This window comes from Strix uralensis, chromosome 1 (assembly GCF_047716275.1).
Source record: "Strix uralensis isolate ZFMK-TIS-50842 chromosome 1, bStrUra1, whole genome shotgun sequence".
Lineage (NCBI taxonomy): Eukaryota > Metazoa > Chordata > Aves > Strigiformes > Strigidae > Strix > Strix uralensis.
Window position 1 is genome coordinate 83,620,737 of NC_133972.1, and position 23,470 is coordinate 83,644,206.

General features: G+C 40.1%; 1 protein-coding gene across 5 annotated transcripts in view; it reads left to right on the top strand.

Annotated features, from left to right (window-relative positions):
- The window catches only part of PIGN (phosphatidylinositol glycan anchor biosynthesis class N), a 111,335-nt gene that overhangs the window by 43,312 nt on the left and 44,553 nt on the right, over nt 1-23,470 (top strand). For all 5 annotated transcript variants that reach the window (XR_012629524.1, XM_074873660.1, XM_074873679.1 and 2 more), the window contains exons 9-12: nt 3,454-3,494; nt 5,365-5,424; nt 6,493-6,585; nt 8,426-8,481. Coding sequence is in view for 4 of the 5 variants with exons in the window: in XM_074873660.1 (XP_074729761.1) it covers nt 3,454-3,494; nt 5,365-5,424; nt 6,493-6,585; nt 8,426-8,481 (250 nt within the window). In the remaining variant the exon portion in view is untranslated. The remainder of the gene's footprint in view (nt 1-3,453; nt 3,495-5,364; nt 5,425-6,492; nt 6,586-8,425; nt 8,482-23,470) is intronic.

Genomic DNA, 23,470 nt, shown 5'->3' on the forward strand with positions numbered 1-23,470 from the left:
GGTTGCTTAAAGCCCTGTCCAACCTGACCTTGAGCACTTCCAGGGAGGGGGCAGCCACAACTTCTCTGGGCAGCCTGTTCCAGTGTCTCACCACCCTCACAGTAAAGAATTTCTTCCTTATATCTAATCTAAATCTACCCTCTTTTCGTTTAAAACCATTACCCCTTGTCCTGTCACTGTAGTCCCCGATAAGAGAGTCCCTCCCCATCTTTCCTGTAGCCCCCTTTACATACTGGAAGGCCGCTATAAGGTCTCCCTGGAGCCTTCTCTTCTCCAGGCTGAACAACCCCAACTCTCTCAGCCTGTCCTCATAAGGAAGGTGCTCCAACCCCTTGATCATCTTTGTGGCCTCCTCTGGACCCCTTGAGCAGGTCCATGTCCCTCTGATGTTGGGGGCCCCAGAGCTGGATGCAGTACTCCAGGTGGGATCTCACAAGAGCAGAGTAGAGGGGCAAAATCCCCTCCCTCGACCTGCTGACCACACTTCCTTGATGCAGCCCAGGATACAGTTGGCTTTCTGGGCTGCAAGCGCACATTTCTGGCTCATAGTCAGTTTTCCATCCACCAATACCCCCAAGTCCTTCTCATCAGGACTGCTCTCAATCCACTCATCACCCAGCCTGTATTTGTGCATGGGATTGCCCTGACCCATGTGCAGGACCTTGCACTTGGCCTTGTTTGCATGGACCCCCCTCTCAATCCTGTCAAGTTACCTCTGGATGGCATCACTTCTCTTCCCTCCAGCGTGTTGGCTGCACCACACAGCTTGGTGTTGTCAGCAGACTTGCTGAGGGTGCACTCAGTCCCTCTGTCCATGTCACCAACAAAGATGTTAAACAGCACTGGTCCCAACACTGACCCCTGAGGAATGCCACTCGTCACTGCTCTCCACTTGGACATCGAGCTGTTCGCCACAGCTCTCTGAGTGTGACCATTGAGCCAATCCCTTATCCACTGAGTGGTCCATTCATCAAATCCATGTCTCTCCAATTTAGAGACAAGGATGTCCTGTGGGACAGTGTCAAATGCTTTACACAAGTTCAGGTAGATGATGTCGATTGGTCTTCCCTTATCCACCAGCGCTGTAACCCCGTTGTAGGAGGCCACCACATTTGTCAGGCATGATTTGCCCTTAGTGGAGCCATGTTTACTGTCACCAATCACCTCCTTATTTTCCATGTGATAACACACTGATGTTTTGGTTGTTGCTAAGCAGGGTTTACACTAAGTCAAGGACTTTTCAGCTTCTCACACTGCCCTGCCAGCGGAGGCTGGGGGTACACAAGAAGGTGGGAGGGGACACAGCAAGGACAGCTGACCCAAATGTGCCAAAGCAGCATTCCATATCATATGATGTTGTGCCCAATATATAAAGTGGGAGGAGTTGGCTGGGGGGTACCACAGCTTGGGGATTGGCTGGTCATTGTTCAGCAAGTGGTGAGTAATTGTATTGTGCATCAGTTGTTTTGTACATTATCTTAGTAGTATTATTATTTTCCCTTCCTTTTCTGTGCTATTAAACTGCCTTTATCTCAACTCATGAGTTGTTTGGGTTTTTTTTCTGATTCTCTCCCCTATCTCACTGTTGGGAAGGGAGAGTAAGCAAGTGACTGTTTGGTGCTTAATTGCCAGCTGGGGTTAAACCATGACGCAGAGCTACAGTTTCATCCTATCTTAAGCACATTGAGTGTGTGTGTAGACAATTTTCCAACATTTTTCTTTGGAAAATGTTATTTAAAGAAAAACAATGCATTTATATAATAGAAGTATGGGTGAGTCTCTATATCTCTAGAAGTATAAACCCGTTTCCTTTTCTGGGAAGCAAAAGAAGCAACCTTGTTCATTTTAGTGTAAGTTTAACACAATTCATGATTAATGCTGGTAATACTTCCCCTGTGTTGCCATGGGAACTCGCTGTAACTCTGTCTCACTGCTGTTAATGTACATGGCTGCTCTTCGGGGTGCTCCTGGGACCAAATAACAGTGGACTTGTACTGAAACCCCTGAAGCTAGCAGTGGTATGAACTAATTGCTGAAGATAAGTTTGGTACATGCAGTGCTGCAAATACGGATATTTTCTCTCTCAGTCTGTTTTCAGCTGAGACAGGTTTGGGTCTGGCACAGACAGGGTGCATCAAAAGCTGGAGAAAGGGTCGTATGGTGTAGGATTTGAATGCCTGTTTGGAGAAGATAAATGCAGTTGAGCGATGGTTTACAGGTATTTTTCATGAAACCTGTTTCTGGTGCATTTAAACTTCCACTTCACATAAAGCCAAAGGATACTTCTGGGCAATGTGACTACACCATCAATGGTCTCAGGTGCTATGTGGGCTCCTGCTTCCTCTGTGCTGTTTCTGCAGTGTCGTTTCAGCAAGCAGCCTTAACAGGGCGGTAACTGGCCCAGGTAGCTCTCTGTGTACTGAGGAAAGTGGCTGTGCCCCTGTTGCTAACATTAAGTTTGATTCCCAAGTTGAGGGTATGTGCCCCCAACGTCCTTACTGCTGTACTTGACGCGTGCTCTAGCTAGGTCATTGACAGTATTTTAAGTACTGTATCAGCAAGTCTGTTTCAACCCCTATCGTGTTTTCCTGTGTATCTGATTTCTTTTAAGCTTGAATTAAAAAAAAAAAAAAAAAGCTCTGTGTCATATTTTTTGGGTGTTTGGGTTTTTTGTGTTTTTTTCCTGCTCATATTACTGCTGTGGGTAGGGGGCAGCAAATTTAAACATTAGGAAAAGAAGGCATGGAAAAAAAAAACCACAACAAACCCTACTAAACTCTGGTTTTAAATAACTCTCCACCCTCAAAAAAGGCAATTTCCTCTTTATTTCCTTAGAGGCTAATGGAGAGCAGGAAAATACAGTTTTGAACCAGCTTTCCATATGATGCACCACAGTTTTAGGGGCTTGTACATTTCGCTCTGTCTCTGCCTTCATTGTAGTTCTTCTAATTGCAAGATCATTGAACTTTTCCCCTGAGTTCACTCTTGGCCAGTATTGCTTATGGCAGACATGAAGTATGTTTCTACCACTCTGTACCAGGATATTTGGGACCTTGGGTTAACCTTTTTTAAAAACTGCTGAGGAGATTTAACAGCCTTTCCTCTGAACCTGAGTTTGAAACTTTTAATTAGCACAGGAGGTAATACATCACTTTCTGTACTGTGCTGAAAAAAATAAAAACCTTGGACATTCTTCAGCTGATATGGGTCACAATTGCAGGCAGCAATTTATCCTGATGGATAAAAGAAAATGTGAGCTGAAATGAATGCATTTTCTTGGTTTTGCCTGTTGAGTTTCATCTGTAAGCTCTCTTGAGCTAGCATCCTAAAACCAAATCATAATTTTCTTTAGTAACAACGCTTTACAGAAAATGCCAACAAGACATTAAATGTCGACTGAATTATCCCTTTCAGATCTGTGTAGATTAGCTGTTCATGTGTTATTTCTTGCAGAATGGAAACTGGAGAACTTGAAGAGGCTGGATGTCAATCAGGTATCAAATATACCTAATTAATAGCACATAAATTTTCACTCTAAATTATGAGGTTTTTGTGATTTAAAATAATTTATGGAATTTGAATGAATGATCACACTGACGTAGCATTTCCCTGCAATGTGTTACTTAGAAGTTTGAGTTGCAGGAACTGCACCCATACCAAACATAATACGAAAAAGTTTAAATTGCTTGTTAACACGTGGCAGCTACGTACAACTTCTGAAGATGCATTATCACACCATTTTTAGTTAAGTAATCATATGCCATTGTAGAAAGAATGCAGTACAATATGCCAGGTACCCAAAAGTAGCTTGAATAGCATCTCATATGTTTTCAGAGTGGGATTTGGTTTTGCAAACCTTTAGAACTAACTTGTGATGCTTTCCCTTTACTTTCTGCTTTGAAAATGTTCTGAAGCTGAGCTTACACCTCCTTGGTATCTCCTATGAAGGTGCCCAGCGAAACACAAAGAAGGCATGGTCTGATGACCATGTTTTCCAAGTTTATGAGCATCTGCCGTATGCTTTTTGATACACTTTAGTCATGTGTATGTTCAGTTTAGTTTTTCAGAGCTATCTATTTCAAAGTCTCTATTTTGTCACTTTTTTCAGAAGATGTCATTACTGAATCAAAACCAATTCTTGCTATGCTGTTAAACTCTGTTTTTTTTTCAACAGGGTCTGTGATTATGGCCCAGCCACTTAGCAATTTAGACATTTTGTACTGTAAGGGAAGAAGAAAAGGTGGATGATTTAATTCTTGATGCTAAGTCAGTCAAGGTTTTTTAAATCATGACGATAACACATGTACATATGTGCACGTGAAGCTTGTTTGCTTCTTACTTCCTATTATCCTGTGAAACCCAATATATGAATAACAGACTCCAAACCTGCTCAAACAAGGGAAGTAAACTCATGCTAGAGGATTGAAGTTGGGAATATTCTAGATCAACTGCTTTCAGCAAAGCCCTGGTACAAAATTAGAGATCAGTTTTTCTCTCAAGCTTGACAGGAGTTACGGGAATGTTATTCTGAGACTGTATAAAAGAGTCTCAAGTGTTGCTTTGTTCTGGGTAATGGAGTCCCCAAAGACAGAGCTTTTGTCCTGTAGTACATGTGGGACTATGTGTAAAAATAACAAACTAGACTTCTGTTTGCTGTAACACCACATGTATATTATCCTCTACAAATTATGGTTTGGAGTCTGCTGAACAGTAGGTCTGAGGCTGGAGCAGTGCCTGTGGTTTCAGGGTAGTTTGTTCAGATTTAGGCTGGAGAAACAAACAATTTTGGTGCATAGTTTTATATTAAAGGAAAATATAAACCTAATGAGAGGGAGTGTTTATCATCACAAGTAGGTGTAGATTGAAGGGCCTTCTTGAGGGCTGACTGGACACAAGTGCAGAATCTCCCTGTGAAGGGGAGAAGGTGAGCATTTGGCACTGTGGAAACACGGGATACGGAGTACTGTGAAGAGCAGTATATTCAATGTACTGCTTAAAACTGTAAATATGAAATTAGTTCTTCCTGTGGTATAAATAGTCATAAAAAGTGGTATGCCACTCCGAGTGCAGTGAAAGAGGTACTGAATTCCTGTGAATAAATACTGTGGAGGTTTATATTTGCTTTTTTAAGTAAATATATTTTTGAAGCTTTATCAGTAGTGGAGCCTCACATTTTGAATCTTATCATGCCATGATGACTACTGGAAGCTAAAAAAAAAAATATTATAAAGGAGAGTTGTATGTTACAACTTCACAGTATTATACCGTTTACTTTTGCAAATGCAGATACATTAAAATTGAACTGAATTTATTAGCTCTAGAGTCCGGAGTTATATTAAAATGGGAATGCTTCTGTTTCTACAGGCTGATATAGCACCACTGATGGCTTCTCTTATTGGTGTGCCTTTCCCCCTGAATTCTGTGGTAAGGAAGTACAAATGTCTTTCCATATTGTAGAGCTCTATTCACCATAGAGGAAGAGGTGTTGGGGACAAGACTTTGAGACATGTGAAGGGAAAGATTATAGTTTTGGAAAAGTGCTATAGGTTATGAAGATTGCTTGTAGTTTTGGCTTTATGTGTATGTGTCTTTAGTTTACAGTATAAACTCAATCTTTTTATATATTGCATAGTGCTTTCAATTGGAAAGGCAGCTGATCCTTTTATAATCTTTATACTCTTGAGCTACATAAAAGGTTTTGTTACTTTTTTTAGGGATGGTAAAAATGCAATATGGTTTGAATAACACTTGATTTTGATCATGAAAGCTGAGATTGTAAACAAGCTGTTTCCTGCAATTTAATGTTTAATTATTTCTTGTTTAAACTAGTGTACTTTATTCAGATGGTATTTTTTGCCTCTAATTTAGTGAACGGTGAGTGCCCTCACTGAGAGATGGCTTTTTCTTTGAATTTTTTTCGTATATTGTTACATAGTCCAAAGGTTGTCTCATAAATATCTAATTGACAATGAGCATTACATTAGTGTGCATTCATGCTGCTTGTTTCACACTTAAAACACCTATTTATAGCACATTTTTCAAAATATTTCTTCTGGAGACTCTGCTCCAAATTCTGTCCTCCTGTCCTGCACTCATTGCTGATCATCTGAGGAAAGCTGCCCAACATGGGGTGGCATGGGAACTTTGGTACTGGGTAAGTCAGGCCCAGGCAAGGCTTTGGATGGAAGACTTTTAGGTATTTCAAAAATGGCTTCTGATTAGTGGTTGAGTTTGTATTACTATATAGTATATAGTTCAGTAACAACTTCTGTTATTTACCTTTTTTGCACTCCTGTAGGAGCTGGGATATTATAAACAGTCCATGTGATGTTGAGAAATTATGTGTGAAGAGTATTTTCAGAGGGGTTACAGTAGTTATTTCAGCAGTAATTTGAAGTATTCTTACTGCTCATTTGGCCTGCGATTCAGTTAGAGAAATTCCTGTTCCTCTATTTAATTTTTTTAATGTATATATGTATTTTTCTTCCTCAGGGAACTCTGCCTCTGGAATATCTCAACAATAGTGCTCATTTCAAAGCAGAGAGCATGTTTACCAATGCTGTTCAGATTCTTGAGCAATTTAAGGTAACTAAACATATGGTAAAGAAAGGTATTTCTGTGAATAATAGTTGTTGCTGTGTGTGAAATAATTATACTAGGACATGTGCTGTATATAGCATGCTGTAATTCAAAGGACTAAAATGAATGCACATACTGGGCAATGCTGATTGTGAGCCGTATCTGAAGGAGTTTGAAACACTTTAATAAACACCTTTTTTATAAGGACAACGAGTAACTTTTTTCTTGATTCTCTTGATGTTTATCAGTATTAATGTAAACCTACTTGCAGTATGCAGGTAGAATCTGAGTTCTGATACCCAAAAGGGGAAATACTGCCTTTGCAACAGGGGCTGGGAGACAAGGCTGTAAGTCAGGATCAGTACACAAACAGATCAAAAAGGTAACAGGCACCTGTCCATTAAAGAAATGAAATTAGTAGCCTAATTAACTTTTAGCTAATGCTGTCATATCTGTGCTTTTGCTCTGCAAGTGTTCATCTCTGGCTTCTCTGTCTTGATTCATCTAATATCAGATATTATCGTATTATGAGAACACGTATGTGGTCCCAACAGAAAAGGGTTATGTTTCGCTAGATGCTTTTCAACTGTGGAATAAGAAACAGTCCCAAATCCAAAAATCCCAGTTTTGGCAAGACACATAAATGCTTTGAGGGAAAATTATCTTTTCTATAGACAGGAAGTTGAAAGAACTGTTGCCCTGTCAGGAAATGTGTGTGATGATCGTGGAACAAGGCCTGAGAGTACCTTCAGGAGATTAGCACCATCAGCACCTTCTGTCCCTTGAAGGCCAGGTTCCCAAATGCAGTTTGTGTGGATACCAGCTTGTCAGTGTCAGCAACAGAGTCCCTTCCAAATCTATGGTGGAAAGCTGTCATATATCAGGGGAAGTGACTGGCTGGCTGTGAAGTTGAAGCATGCTGGTATAAACTCCACAGTTGGAGGACCTGTGCTCTAAGAATTAAGCATGTGACTCAGTTAAATTGGTGTCTCAGACATTATTTTAAAAAAGTTCTGGTCCTTCTTTTCTTTGTGTTTATTTTTATTTTGTCATCCTCTAGTGCTAAATTATCTATTTTCTTGTTGCCTGGCTTGTTTCTAGCATTGTTTTGGAGGGATTGTGTGTGAATTTCCTTTGCATTTCTGTGCTGAAGCATAAGTAGCACACTGGCTTAGACGTACCACCTGGGTTTTTTACTTTTTCTCTGATGGACTGACTTGACCACAGTTTGTACTCCCTGGAGAGGGTGTTGCCTTGGATGGCTAGGATGAGACATGCAGGTTGCTACTTCAAGCTGTCAGGTTTTGGGAGCAGTACACTTAGAAAGTTCCTGTCTGCACTTTTTAACGACAGTCACGTTTGAGTCAGGCTGCTGCAGGAGACCTTTAAGATGTTTTGAAGGGCCTTGGGCAAGTGTCTCTGACTGCATCAAAACCTATTTTTACGCATGTGCAGGTTAATTGATCTAACAACATTGCTTCAGCAGTGTTGCTGCAGTGTACTAGTTCCTGTCTGGCATAAATAGTACCAGTTTCATCCAGGAGGATGGTAGTACTTCTAGCTGTGTCTTCCCTTTATCCTGCAAACTGTAGAAGTCCTGTGAAAATCACTGGCTGGGTAGTGGTTTGTTTTACCTACTTTAGAGCAGGTATGGGTTTCTAGGAACTCAAAGGAGTTACATATATGGGAGTATAACACCCAGGTTTTTGGACAGTATATTGACAGTGTGATTTCATTCCTTTTCCAAAGTCTTAGAACTCTTCTGTGATTTTTAGTTTAATTCCTGATACAATTTTTAGTCTTGTTGCAACTTGCATATAATGGTTTAATGATTTTTTTTATGCAGGTTAAGATGAGTCATAAAAAGGAAACTACACTGTCATTTCTGTTCACACCATTCAAGTAAGTGTCTGTAAAAGCTATATGTATTTTACCTGATTGTTTTCTTATCACTTAGGTGTTTCAGTGAGATGCAAGAGCAGAAATTTGGTCTCTTCGGTCTTTTTTTTTTAAATGATAGTGTTTATCTGACTATGAAACTTTGCGCTAGAACTCTATGCAATTCTATTTAAAAATTCTGGTTAGAAGTAGATTTTTTTAAAAAAATCTATTCCTTACATTTAGTTTTCTGTTAAGGATTATTTGCCTAAGTTTTTTGGCAATATAGCTCTATATAGATTGCATGGTAATTTTCACATTCTTTTAGCATTACTTGGGAGATGTAAGTCCATACAGGATCAGGAAATACAATCTGTTCTTGTTTATATGTATATAAGAGTTGAACTAAGAATTATTTCTTCTGTGATCTAAATTCTAATGAAACAAACCTTGCATCCAGGAGAGAAGCTGAAAATCTTTAGAATTTGTGCTGCCTAGTGTTAGTGTTTCCAGGGCTGTGAAGGAGTCTCTGTAGTGATTTGTGTATCTGCAAGCTCTGTGTTCTACTGTATAGAGCAGTTACTGACCTGTTCACCCTTCAGTCTTGTCCAATTAAAGCTGCTTTTTCCTTTTTCTTTCCCCCGTGAAAGGTTTTTGAAAGCTTTGCTATGGGTGCACGTGATACTGTTAAGTTCAGCTTTCAGTTTGTGGAGAGCTCCAAAAATGCTTTGTCACCAGGAGCAGCTGTTTTCCTTTGGGAAATAAAACTGATGTTAATTAAGATCTTTAAATCATAGGAGCGGTAAAAAGTACTTGAATCTCTTTCTGTGAAGTACATTTAATTGTTAAGGAAGATTGCTGTCTTTCTGAGCAGAGATTTACTGTGTTATTTTATACCACTAGCTTCTTCAAAGGGAAAGGTACAAGACAGTCTCTGAGACATGAGTCAAGCCAATCTTGGGTACATAATGAATGTTTTGGATCAAATTCTGATTAAGAATGGCAGGTGCATTATCAAAGAATTTACTGATCTGTATGGAAGAAAAATGCCATATGGAAAGGATGGTCAGTTGTCTTTGATCCTGTGGGGAACGCTTTTAGTCTGATTTCACAGCTCTTGTTTAAATTTTACCTTTCCCCAAGAAATAAGACTGATTCTGTAAAATAGGATGTGTTTTCCTTAATGATAAATTTATCTTTAAAGGAACTAGGTGTTACTGATTGTCTTATGGACCGGTGTCTTTCTTTTTTTATATGTTGGATTGTTTCAAGTGGAAACGTCCGAGACATTTATCACTTTGAAAATATCATTAAAACTTGGTATGAACATGGTGCTACTTTGGTATGGTCCGTTGCAAAAATAAATTTATTATATTTTCTTTAGGTATTCTTAAAACTTTTCTGAATCAGAATTTGGGTGGTCTTTCCAGGAAAGGTTTTTGTATGAGACCAAAAGAATTCCTTGGATGTGTGAATTACCTTACAAAATGTGCCTATGCTTGCATGTTACCTGGTAGAGACTTTCATTGGTTCCTCAAGATTATATTGTTTATCTTTACTCTAGGAAAAAAGAAAAAGACTCATACCACAGATGGTCACACATTAATGCAAATACTCATCCACAGTGTGCTGGAGGAGTTTGGCCAGATTCTAGTCTTCACCATTCTTCTTGACCTTCAAAACTTGGCCCATGTCTGGGAAACTCCAAGGGGCCTTGTCCAGCCAGTTACTAATAGTTGGGATGAAGTGGTTGAACACCAACTTATTTTTAAGCAGATGAGTAACTTCCTAGTGCTCCATCTTGCAGAAACTGAAGGAGAACCTGAAGTAGTTTTAGACATGACCTGTCTACAGATCTGTCCCCTCCTTCACATGGAAGTGACTGACTGCGTGTGAGCAGTGAACACAAGCCTGAGCTTCAGCTGCAGGTCACAATCTGATGCATTAGTGTAAGGCAACCCTCATCAATTCTTCAAACACATTTGTCTTGAATTAGAGTGAGATACTGAGGGAAAGGCATGTACCCCCTTCTGCTGACTTTATTGTGGCGCTGGCTTTTTGGAGAAGTTAAAAAGGCAAAGTTGGGAATAGCTTACTCCTGTATCTGAAGCAAGAGATCTCTTGGTATACTGTGCTACAATTCAGAGCAATTAGTAATGGTATGGCAGTTCCATTTCTGCACAGCTGTACACTATTTGGACTTGTCAGCCCAGGTTTAATGGAAGGTTTGCCCACTAGTTTGTGTTAATCTATGGTTAGCCTTGTCTGCTGCTGCAGCTGAGCATGGTTCTGTGCTGTGTTTTTGCTAGGCACTACTGTCCTTTAAGACAAGAATAGCTTATTCCACCACTGTTCACTGATTTGAGTTGTTGAACAAGGGAGTTATATCCTTTTTTAATCCTTCTGGTGCCTGAAATCTGTAACTGGAAACTCAGAAAGTGTGTGCTCCAGCATAATGCTTTATTCCTTCCTTGTTTATTGGAGATTAGTGAAGAGTGAGTAATGTCTGAAGTCCTTTGGGACTGTCAAATTTATGTAGAAATTGAAAATGTAAATATTCTGTTCTGGAATATTACAGATTTTTTGTATATTTCAGTATCCTGATAACCTAAAAATGAACAAAGATATCTCTAAGAATTGCCTTTCTTAAATTGTTTAAATTAAATGATGCAGTTGAATAAATTCTGTATAACAGAAATATAGCTATGAGTTACAGAAGAAATCTGAATCTAAAATTTCAGATTGAGACATTCTGGTTTCAGAGAAGTTGATACAATTACTATTGAAGATGTATTTATCTGGGAGAGAGGGGAATATGTTCACAAATAATGTGTTCTGCAGAAACAACACCTTAACCTCAGCTTAATTTTTCAGCCAGAAATATCATTAAAATGTTTGTTTTAATGTCTTGTGGGGAAAATCCTATTTCTGAGCTTGATTTCCAAATGTTTCCTGACTAGGAAACTGTTCATGACTTTCAGATACAATGACTTAAAACCTACTGTTGAGTGGTATGTTGAGTGTATTGCACCAAAAGCATTAAGTTAGTTTGTATATATATTTTTTACAAGCCTATTCTTACTCATTATTTACACAACATTGGCAACAGGGAAAGTTTCTTGAATTGATACAAGGCTTCTGATTTCCACAGGGAATTTCATCCCTAGTAGAAGTGTGGCTGACACAGTGGGCAGGGAATGAAAGAGGCCATTGGAAATGTGCCCTTTCCTACTTGGATCTAAATTGCATCTCTCTCTGAAATCCATCTGTCAAGTGTGTAGTGATGAGGGGGATGGAGCTCATCATTGTGTTGTGTGATGGAAACTTCAGTAGTGTCTACCTGACCAGGTCTGAGGCAGGTTAGAATGTGGGTAGCTGTATCTATTAGTAGGGCTGTGTCTGGCTGCCAGTAATACCATTTTCATTTTGTCAAAGTACCTTCATCAAGGAACAAATCTGTGTAAAAGCTCTCTTGATGCTCCCTGTGAAACTGTTGGGAATGCTTTTCAGAAAGAGCTCAGCTGCAAGTCTGCTGATTCTGTAAGGCAAGGTGCACAGCCTGTGCCCAGGGGAATGAATATGCAAGAGCAGAAGAGTATCCCTTGCTTGTATGCAAGTTACCTGCAAGGCTGATATTGAATAATTGTTTAGAATACTTATCTGCAATTCCAGTTGGATACCTGGAGGGATTCATTGTCTGAAATGAGTTTCCTTCCCACTTCCTTCCACTCCCTACCTTTTTTCCCAGCTATGAAAGACTTTTCAAAAATTATTTGCTTACCAAAATCAGAGTCTTTTCTTACCACGATTCTGAGACACAAGTGCAATGCTTTGACCTTTATGTGTAAGAAAGGTGGGTACCAAGATGCCAGATGCTTTGAAGAAAGAGTGAGGGAGGACAAATCTAAAGATTGCTGACAGAGGAAAACTGATGTCCAGGGTAGTGAACTATCTTATTAGCTTTCTGACCATTTGATATACCTAAGGCAACTGCAGAGCTGGCACAGTTTGAAGGGAGTGTGCCAAGGGGCCAGATGCTACTGTTGGAAAAGCATTCCTAAAGCTGGCATCTCCGGGCTGTGAAAGTAATCTCACAAGGAGTAACAGGAGGGCCACTGTAGTGAGGTGAGTAGATGGGACATCAGTTGTTGCACGAAAATCCTCTTAACCAATTAATGCAATTTGATTATCCCAACAGGTACTTAGAGATTCAAGATATTAAATTACAGAACAGCACAGGAGTGCTTTTTGTGTATGCCTGGTGTATACAGTGCTTTCAGGGAAGACTGCTTCCAGCTGTTCAGGATCTGGTGCCTCACAATAAGATGGCAAGAGCAGTAGTTTAAGAACCATATACAAAAAACAAGAGATGAGCAGCTGAATTACAATTAGTGCTTTTCCTCTAGCTGTGCTTTTTGTTGAATGTCTTGAGCACTTTTATCTATATGGGTTTTTTTAACGGGAAACAGCTTAAGTATCTTAAAGCCAAGTTTGTATCTTCTCATATATGAAAAAATCCCATACCATCTTAATGCTGCATTTTTAAAGTATCTTAATTGTTTGAATACTACATTTTAATCATCCTAAATACATATTTTTGTGTGTATAATTGGGTTATAACGTGCATGGTTATATAGAAAATCACTGCATTTTTCATGTGCGGTGTACAACTATTTAAAAATGTGCCTCTCCCTCACTTTCCCTATGAAAATGTAACTCTTTCCCTTTTCTCTACACTCCAATATGAACTGAGATATAACTCCCTTAAACATTTGCGTGGATTTGATGCAAGGAAGTATTGATCCTGTCGACTGAGTCTTTCCGCATAATTGTGCATCATGTATTTGTCATGGTGATAGAAAAAAAAATAGTTATTTTGTAATGTAGAGTGTCTTTGAAGATGTACAGCAACTTCAAAGAAATGCCATATGCACAAATACCTCTCCTTTCTTCCTTTCTCTGATGACTGGAGATGCACCACTACATTGTTCCCTCTGTCTGATGGCTTTTCAAAACTTAAATAATAGGTATTTCCACATAATTGACATTTGGAGCAAAGTGAAATAAGTGATTGCTTCTCCACCATTAAGTGGGGCAAGGTCCCATAAGATGTCAGTAAATACAGTACATCCTTTGAAGCATCTTGTTCTTGTTTTGTTTAAATGTCATTCATTCAAATAAGTGTTAGTATGTGAGATATTTATGATATATGTGATAATGCATTACAAGAGCAAACATTAAGGATTCAATGTCGGGAGGAAGGGGTGAAGCTATTGCAGTAGGGAAGGGTATTTCTAACAGTGATTACTCTCCCTGTTCATTTGTCTGAATACTTTGTGTTTTCAGAGGAACCTTGATTTAGCAGAGGGCACTGTTTTATCAGGGACGATATTTCAGGCCCTTTATCCTGTGGTCAAGAGTGAGGGACAGCACCTTCTGTCAAGTTCTAGTGAACCCTGGAAAGACAGCCAGCTTTTTCCGTTCCCCACTTTGTCCCTGCTGTGTTACCAGGTGGGAATCTAGGCATCGGTCTGCTTCTGGGGCAGCTGGTCATGCAGGCCCGTATGGACACCTTTAGCCTGTTGGTGTTGGGGAGGCAGACTGGCAGCCCTTGCCCCTGTGGCTTTCAGAACCTGTGTATATACATTGGAACAAAAAATACAAATGCAGTGTTGTAGAGACAAAAGTGCTCAAATGGAAATAATGGCTTTGTATTACGTTGTAAAAAAAAAATCCGACCTGATTGAATAGTAGATATATTATGTCTTTTGGGAGAGATCAATGCCTGTGCTATAAAACGCGTTTTCTTTGGCAAAAATGTCAGCTTCTCTTTCACTGAATGGGCTGTGACTGAAGCACTCTGTTAAATGCTACTTGGGGAGGATGCAATCCTCTTAGAAAGCAGACACCCTGCTGGTCTCGGGCTTCAGCACTGCACTCAGGAGCTTTTAGTTTGTACGTGAAAAGGTTACTGGCACTGGCTTCTGCGCAGGAGGACGAGGTGTAATTGGATTAACTATCAAGTAGGAAGTAGGTAAGGTCTTTAGAAGGAGCTAAGAGGCTAATGTATAAGATAAAATATCACAAGATTTGTGTGTATTTCTCTGTTTCCTTTTATAAATCCCTTTGGCCTTTCCTTGGAACTTGTTATACTTCAGGCAGTGAGGGTGAGGGAGGGTGCACAGGGAGGTGGTGGGATGGGATGGGCAGAGGATGGGAGGGGCGTGAGGTAAGAGAGACAGTTCAGGGCTCTTTCTGGGTCTCAATCAGAAAGGCCTGATAACAAAAGAAGAATATAGATAGCAAGTAAATCATACATCCCTTCACATGCTGGGTACCCTACATTTGTGCAGCATCAGATGGAGCCTGGATGTGTTTTCACATAGTGCTGCACAGATCCTGTCTGTGGAGAGATTCCCTCTTTTTGGTCATTCAAGCTATTATGTTTTTCTTGTGAGAAATCAGCTCTAGTCTACTGTCAAACAGAATGGAGGTTCACGTGAGAACTTCTTGCTGCACTTCTAGGTAAAGATGAGAGCAGGCAGGCAGTGTAATTGGTGTGGAGTGGGAGCTGCCTGGAGGCTTCTTGGTTACTACAAGCTGGCTGGGTTTGTCCTGTGGCCAAGGATTTGTGCAGCACGGCCTGGAGCCACACTGGACAGGCAGCAGGCCTGAGCCTACCACTGACTCCTTGGTGTACGATGGTCTCCTGGTCAGGATCAGTATGGGAGGTGGCCTGCCCAAATGTGTTTCGGTGACCATGGGGCCTCGCTATTGAGTATCTGCCCAAACACAGCACATGCTGCCTGCTCTGGATGCAACTAGTTGGGAACTGATAGCTACGGTTTAGGTTTGGCACATAGGATCATGGAGCAGAAGAGGACCTGTGTCACAATACTACATATCCACAGCACTGCAGATACCTAGATCCAGCTCGATGTATGACATAAATCCATCTCACATTTTGGAGAGGTGAGGACTGACTTACAGCATAGGTAGGGAGTTGTTATTTAGAGTCAGCATCTGTCCCCTGCAGTACTGAAATAGAAATGGTGCATTTAAAAATGGTGCATTTACTTTTTTCAGGGATCTCAGAATCACAGAATCATCTGGGTTGGAAGGGACCTTGAAGATCATCTAGTCGAACCATTAACCTAGCACTGACAGATCCCAACTACACCATATCCCTCAGTGCTATGTCAACCTGTCTCTTGAACACCTCCAGGGATGGGGACTCCACCACCTCCCTGGGCAGCCCATTCCAATGCCTGACTACCCGTTCTGTAAAGAAATGCTTCCTAATATCCAGTCTAAACCTTCCCCGGCGCAACTTGAGGCCATTCCCTCTTGTCCTATCGCTTGTTACTTGGTTAAAGAGACTCATCCCCAGCTCTCTGCAACCTCCTTGCAGGTAGTTGTAGAGGGCGATGAGGTCTCCCCTCAGCCTCCTCTTCTCCAGACTAAACAACCCCAGGTCCCTCAGCCGCTCCTCGTAGGACATGTGCTCCAGACCCTTCACCAGCTTCGTTGCCCTTCTCTGGACACGCTCGAGTAATTCAATGTCTTTTTGTAGTGAGGGGCCCAAAACTGAACACAGTAATCGAGGTGCGAACACAGTAATCTCCATCTTCCCTATTGAGCAGTTTCCTTTTACAAGGCTGCTGCATCATGTCCTGCTGACTCTTCAAGGAAAGCCCGTACCCCTGCTAGATTCCTGCTTCCAGTTTCTCAGACCACTTCAGAGCGTGACCTCTTCCCTCCTGGCCTCTGGTTGTCCGCAGTTCTTGCCGTAGTAGTTTGCATGCAAAATCTGCTGTGTGCAGCCCAGTTATCTTAATTGTTTCTCTGTTCAGTGAATTGGCAGCTGGCAGTTAGCTTGCCTGATCCTTTTTCTCTCATGTCTGCTGTATAAAGGATTTGCATAAATATCCTAAGGCACTCTGCTGTTGAATATGTGAATATGCTGCATCAGGGACACTGATTTGTGGAAACTAAAAGGCTTTTTTAATTCCTAGGACTTGACAGTCTAGGATTAGACCATTAGCAGTCAGACCACTTGCTGTGGTTTCACTGATGTCCCACTGTCTCCTCCTTTGCATGTTTGTAAATCTGAATACAAAAGCATACATGTACTGGTACATTTTTGCAATGTGTCAGTAAAGATGCTTTTTGCTATCTTTGGCCCGTGGAAGTATGTGTTTCCTCCCTTCATTTCATTATGCTTTAAGGAACAAAAACCTCAGAACTTAAAGCAAGAGCCTCTTGACTTTCTTACTCATTGTTTTGGAGTGCCTGATGCATGCAGCAGTGCTTTTTAATGCTTCTTAAAAGAGAAAAAGTTGCAAAGATAACCGAGTACAACCCTAAAGGTAGACTGGCTGATTTACAATCTAACACGTTAGTCAGAAAATCCAGAAACACAAAAACCTACTTGAAATTTAGACACTTCAAGACAAACTCCTGGCAGTGGAACAGCAGGAGAAAAGAGAGCAGAGCAGATCAAGTCAGGAGAGGGAATATTGAGGGACCTGAGCTTTAAGAAGCCCTAATAAACCTTTTAGTGTAGGTTTATGTGGAGTGCCTTTTCTTTAAAAGAGCACAGCTTTAGCACACTAATAACATTGCTGTAATTTTTTTATCTGTAAACCACATGCGTCTTGCTTCTGAAATTTCATAGGACTTGCCTGTTTTATTAGCTTACCTGAAAATATTTTAGTTAAAAAATTAAAATTCAGGCCATCTAAACAGATTAAGGATCACAGAGTTACTCGCCAAATTGTTTATTCTTTGAAACTTCACGCTTCAGTCAAAATTAAAACATTTGCAAAGGCCTGTCTCTATATCTCATAGTATGTGCTTTCAGTCTGTCTTTGACAGTTACAGTAAAGCAAATCTTTCAAGTAAGCACATTTAAAGAACTGGAATTGAACACATTTTGAAAATGGGAAAAATCAGCTTCTGGCTAGTAAAATTCATGTAAATACGTAATTTGGTAAAGTCCATAAAACTGTAACGCATCTTTTTCCTGGTCATTGCCCCCAGTAGCATCATGTACGCCATACTGCACAGCAAGTTCAACAGAAATTAAACATCATGGTTCCAGACTGATTTTTTGAAATATTTATTTGGTCAATTTTTCCACATTTTGCTAAATGAACTCATGACTTTGCATCACTTGCCATTTACTTTCTTTCTGATGAGTCTCTGCTGTTGACGGAGAAGTGTGAAAGTTTTATAGTGTGCATTTCATTCTGCTCCTGCAAGGCTGCACACCATAACTTGAAAAGAAACAATAGAACCATATAGTCAGGCTAGTTTGTGATTGCACTACCGTTAATATCAAGTCTCTGCACTCATGGGTTGCTAACTGGCGTGAATTTGATGTGGAGCACAAATAAGCAAGCAATCATGTTTCTGCTAAATTAATAGTGTTCAATGCAAGATCTGTATCTCTACTTTCCTATTACCCATGTCATGTGATGCTTTCTGAGGTGCCATCTCTGTTGTACAGTGGGAACGTTTGAAGGTAGCTTTCATGGGAGACTGACTACTTTTGAAGCCTGTTGCTACCCTGAAAAAGGCTTTGAAAAAGTGTTGTTTGATTACTTGTATACCTTTTGAATAGCAGCTGTGCAAAAACATCAGGCCAGTCTTACATCTGCACTTTCAAGATGCCATTTTGCCAGCAGTAGTGATGTGGATCAAAGTAGTAATAGTGGGTCCTATAAGTACTATTTCAGCTGATTGCAGAATTGCTGGACTGGAAGCCATCTTTCCTCCTTAGCATGGCCGTCTCACAGAGGGATGGGTGGCAACAGAATTTGAACATAGTCAGCTGCTTCTGTTGCTGGCAGTTTTCTCCCATGGTGAGAGCAGAGAGGCACTGGTTCCTGTCTCCCTCAGTGTCCAGCTGGCAGGAGGACAGGGGTGGGTCGCAGAAGCCTGAGCTGCTTTGTGGGATGGTCCTAGTGGAAGAGCTTCCTGGCGAGAGGGACAAGGTTAATGGGGATGATTTCTTTCAGGTTGCAAGTTACTAAGATGGTAGATAACTTCTTTCTGGAGAAGAGGATAAGAACCTGTGATTTCTCAACCTTTTGGCAAAGAGGTTGCTGGAGTTGTTTGAACAGTGGCAGTCTGATGCCTCTTCTACTGCTAACAATTTTGGAGTTAGAAATTCCATAGCAATGCAAGTGAGAAGGTCTACCTTATGTGGTGTTCAGGAGAAGGTAATCCATACAAATCCTAGCAGGTTTTATTCAGTTGGCCTTGCTCCATCTTGGGGCTGTCATGAGGTTCAATGAGGGATGTATATCCTTATTCTCTAGCTTTTTTAGTTTTCCATCAACAGGAGGAGTTGGTCCTTTTCTCCCTGTCCCCCATACAGCCGCTACGAAAAGTCAGAAGACTGAAGTCTGCTGAGCAGCTGCTCCTGATTTGCTGCTGGATATGGGTCATAGAAATGGGATTGCTATGTCTTCTCCAATGCCACTCTCAAAGGATTGTAGGATGCACAGTAATTTTTTCTGATGGAGGGAGTGAAAAGGCAGTAATAGAAGGGCGTAGGTGTGCATGAACTGACAATAGTCACATATGTGTCATTTGTGTGTGTGTGGAGTGAAGCAGCTGAAATAAATTTGTTTTCATCTGACAGTGAGCTAGGCAAAGATCCGAGCCTTTTTCTTTATATGCTGCATCTGCAGGTCTGTGATGCTTCCTTGACTTTCATTATTAAATCTGCACCATTTTAAGTGTTAAACTACTACAGATCCTAAAGGGTTACTTTTTATAGCAGAATTGTAGAAAATTTACTGTACAATAAAATGAGTATAAATCATTACCCAAATAATCAGGCATAATAAAATTAACAAACTAGCAGTGGTGGATACAGATGTATTTGCAAGACATCTCCTTCTCTTCCAAGATTTTTATTTAATGGTTTGACTGCAGCATGCTACCTATGCCATTGGGGATGGTAATTTCTGTAGTGTGATGATAAACAAGACTCATTGGCCAAAGAGATGTCCCTTTGACATTGCTCTGGTGAAAGTACTTCATCACAGTCTTGTTAGTGCTGTCAAATAGCTTAGCTTATATGAAGCGTGAATGATGTGTTGGAAGGATTAATTTTGTCAGGTATACTTATGACAAGGGTAGCTAACATCTCAGAAGGGATAGTTTATAAGCACTTGCATGATTATCCCAGTTGTTTTATTTCATAATTAATTATGTTTATTCATGGATGAAGCTGTGATTTCCATCTGGAACTAGAAAGTTAATATCTGATAGCCATTGTGAAAAAGAAAATTCCTTTTCTAGAACCACCATCGTTTTCTCTGAAGAATGGAATCTTAATGCATGTGTGTTTATAATGTATGTGACCACAGAGTTCGTGGGTTTTCTTTTAAGTTAAACCTCATAGTAGTACACTTTACAGTGCATATGTTTTACAATACTTTCAAGAAAAGAATAGGAGGACAGAGTTGAGTCCACTGACTGAATTCTCTTTATGTGTGTTTATTAATAGGACAGGTATTTTTGTGTTATGGAAAAAGACTTTTGATTTTACTAGTCAAGACTATTCCATCTTGAATTTGGTAGAATTGGATTTTTGTGATGGGTAGCTAGGAAGAGCATATACATGCACATCTTAGTTTTCTTTCAGAGTTCAGAATCTTTCTAATAATGATCAGTAAATTCACTTCATTACTATTAATATTAGCATGGATGTGTGCATTAAGTGACCTTGAGAATACATTGACATACTAGTAGTGCCTCTGGCACGCTGCATAGTAAAACACAGGGAAATAACACTGATCAGTTTATTCTTTTCTAACACTATCTGTCTTGTATTCAAAACCTTTTAAATAGTTTAAGTTAAAATTAAGTGGTGCTAAGAATAGTTCAAGTTTTAACTTCTCAGATTTAAATTTTCCCTGTGGCTTTGTTGTTTGGTGAGTCTTGTAGGTTTTATAGAATCACCATTTCTAAACTTCCTGGCTTCTTTCTGTAGGCAACTTTCCTCTTCTGTTCATGGTTCAGCTTTGTCTTTTTATGCTTTCTGCTACATCTAGCAAGGGGCTCCTTTGAAATCTTCCATCTATCCTGTCGGCTTTAGGAGGTGAATCAGGGTCCTCAATAGATGATAAACTGCTTATGGTAAACTATACCTGTTCCTTAACTGAGAGATAATCAGTTTATTTGGTAACACTTCTTTCTAGTCTGGTGTGAGATACAAAAATTCTCTGATCACTTATTTGAGTTTTTGCTTAATACAGAGGCAAAAAATATCTTAAGATGATGACCAACCCTTGCATTCAGGATGGAACTTGCATTTTGATGCAGTTATATATGAACAGTCCTCAGTTTCTGGTGGAATTCATAAACTTTACAAAAACAATCTGTAGACAATTGTAAATTCAGCATCTTGAAAAGCATGCATATGGAAGTAAGGTAAAATGTGTGGTATGATGTTAGCTATTGAAAATTAACAATGCACCTGCTAGTGGTAGCCCCATTTGACAAAATAATTACCTTCTGCATTTGACTTACTGAAGCTTTACTGTTTAAAAACCCAATTTATTCTGTTACACCATCCATGTACAGAGATCCCAGGTGCTGTCATCTAAGAATGAATAGGTAAAGACTATTGTTCATTAATAATAAAATGATTCATTGTGAGTAAAAAGATAATTAAGGGGTTTATAGCTAAATGACTAAAGATATAAAGTGAAAGATAATTTTAGCTTATTAAAAATCTGCATTGAATATGACAAGGATAAAATCCACAGAAAATAGTATGTGTAAAACAATAAAAATGAGACAGTGAACACAGGAACATCTTGGATGTATTTAATTCCTAAATAAAGCTGCTTAATATTTTTAAAATCCTTGCCTAAAAGCTAAGATAACTTTTATCCTCCTATTAATCTCCCCACATGGTGAAAACTCCCACCTTGGTTTGGTGTTTTGCTCCCTTTCCCCTGCCAAAAAACTTAACAGAACTTGAGGGTTATAGATTTCCTTTAGGCAGTACTTGGTTTGCCTACTTGAAGAATTGATTCTAACTTAAGTCATCATCAGCCTTTGTGCATGCTTTCTGGCTGCATGCTGGTAGCCCTCAGCCTGTGGAGCTGTAAAGCTGGCTTTCATAGGGATGTGTCATTAAGGTACAGGAATAGCCAACATTTACTCTGCTGTTTTTCAACTCTTGTTTTCTAAAATCCTCTGTTCTCCCCACAAAGTTAAGGTGATCAAACACCATCACCTTGTCATCATCTTTTCCTCCCTTATTCCTTTTCCACAGGACCTGTATCTTCCTATATGCTTATAGATGCCATCCTTCACAGAATCGTCTAGGTTGGAAAAGACCTTGAAGATCATCTAGTCCAACCATTGACCTAACACTGACAGATCCCAACTACACCAGATCCCTCAGTGCTATGTCGACCCTACTCTTAAACACCTCCAGGGATGGGGACTCCACCACCTCCCTGGGCAGCCCATTCCAACGCCTAACAACCCGTTCTGTAAAGAAATACTTACTAATATCCAGTCTAAACCTTCCCTGGTGCAACTTGAGGCCATTACCTCTTGTCCTATCGCTTGTTACTTGGTTAAAGAGACTCATCCCCAGCTCTCTGCAACCTCCTTGCAGGTAGTTGTAGAGGGCGATTCAATTCTTTTCTAGATTGAAAAGAGTCCAACATTTTTTAATATAGTTATTTCATTTACTTTTCTTAAAAGTAAGATACATTGCCACTCCTATTATCCAGTGTTCTAGAAGAGTTCTGCACAATACTGCTGTGCTCTGAACTCAAGGAAACAGTATCAAAATATACCAGGATGTTATTTGTAATAAAAATTCAGATTTCTCAGGCACAGAATCCTTTTAATATATTTCAGGCCTCAAAAGATGATATGTATGTATTGTTGATGATGTATCAACAGCTTCCGGGTTATAGACAGAAGTGGTTCCCAGGTGTTTGGGAGCTGCAGGGCTGAGCATTTCCATGCAGCAGTTGCATAAGATCAAGACCTGCCTCTGTGGTTCAGCTGTGCTGCGTGACCACACAGGTGATTGCTGCTGATTTAAACGGTAGGAGTGAGACCCCAGGGCTGGTCCTATTTTGGCACAGCCTGAAACCTGAAGTTAATGGTTGGGTATGAGGCATGTGAAGGAGCACATGTGAGGGAGGGAGGCATGCAGCTAGGCTGTCATGTGCTGGGGATGCTGAGGAGATGATGCTGTGCCACAGCAGTGTTGTGGAAAGCGTGATGGAAAACTGCTGTATGTGTGCATGAGCTATCAGAAAGCTGTGACCCATGATAGTTTGCCTGGGGTGCCTAGAGTGACAGTGACTGTGTGTGGCTTATAACTTGCCCAGGGTAAGTCTAGGATCTTTTGGCCTGCTGCCATCCTTGGAAAAAAAATGGTACAGGAAAAATGGCTCTTTCCCCCTTCATCTGATAGAGGTTGGTTGACTGGCTTGTTTCTCCATGTTGCTACTGTCTGTAAGGGAAAATTTGTAGCAATTATTTAGGTTGATGATCAAATACATTGAAATCAAAGAGATTTTTATCACTGATCTTAGTGTAGCCAGGTAACTACGTTATGCCCTGCTCTGGGGAATCTGCTAACAGCTCCCTGTGTAGCAGGAGACAAGCTCTTATTTTTCAGAGACGAGATTGTTAGGCATCATCTACTGTTAGTGTGGAACCTGAACAATTTTTTCTGTGCTGACAGGCATATATCAAAACCGTTAAATTGCTTAATTCTTTTATGTGCAGTGCTTCTTGTCCAGAGCAATGGTCAATAATAACGCACAAGGGAGATAATTTCCAGCAGTATTAGATGGGAACACCTACATAAAAGAAAAGTCTCTTAATGCAGAGATCTTGGGATAAGTTAGCAGCAGTGTTGACACAAGTGTGAAGATGAATGTAGAAGAATGGATTAGTTTGTTACCTAATTACATCTAATGAAGTTCAGAATATTTTGGTATGTTTCATTCCA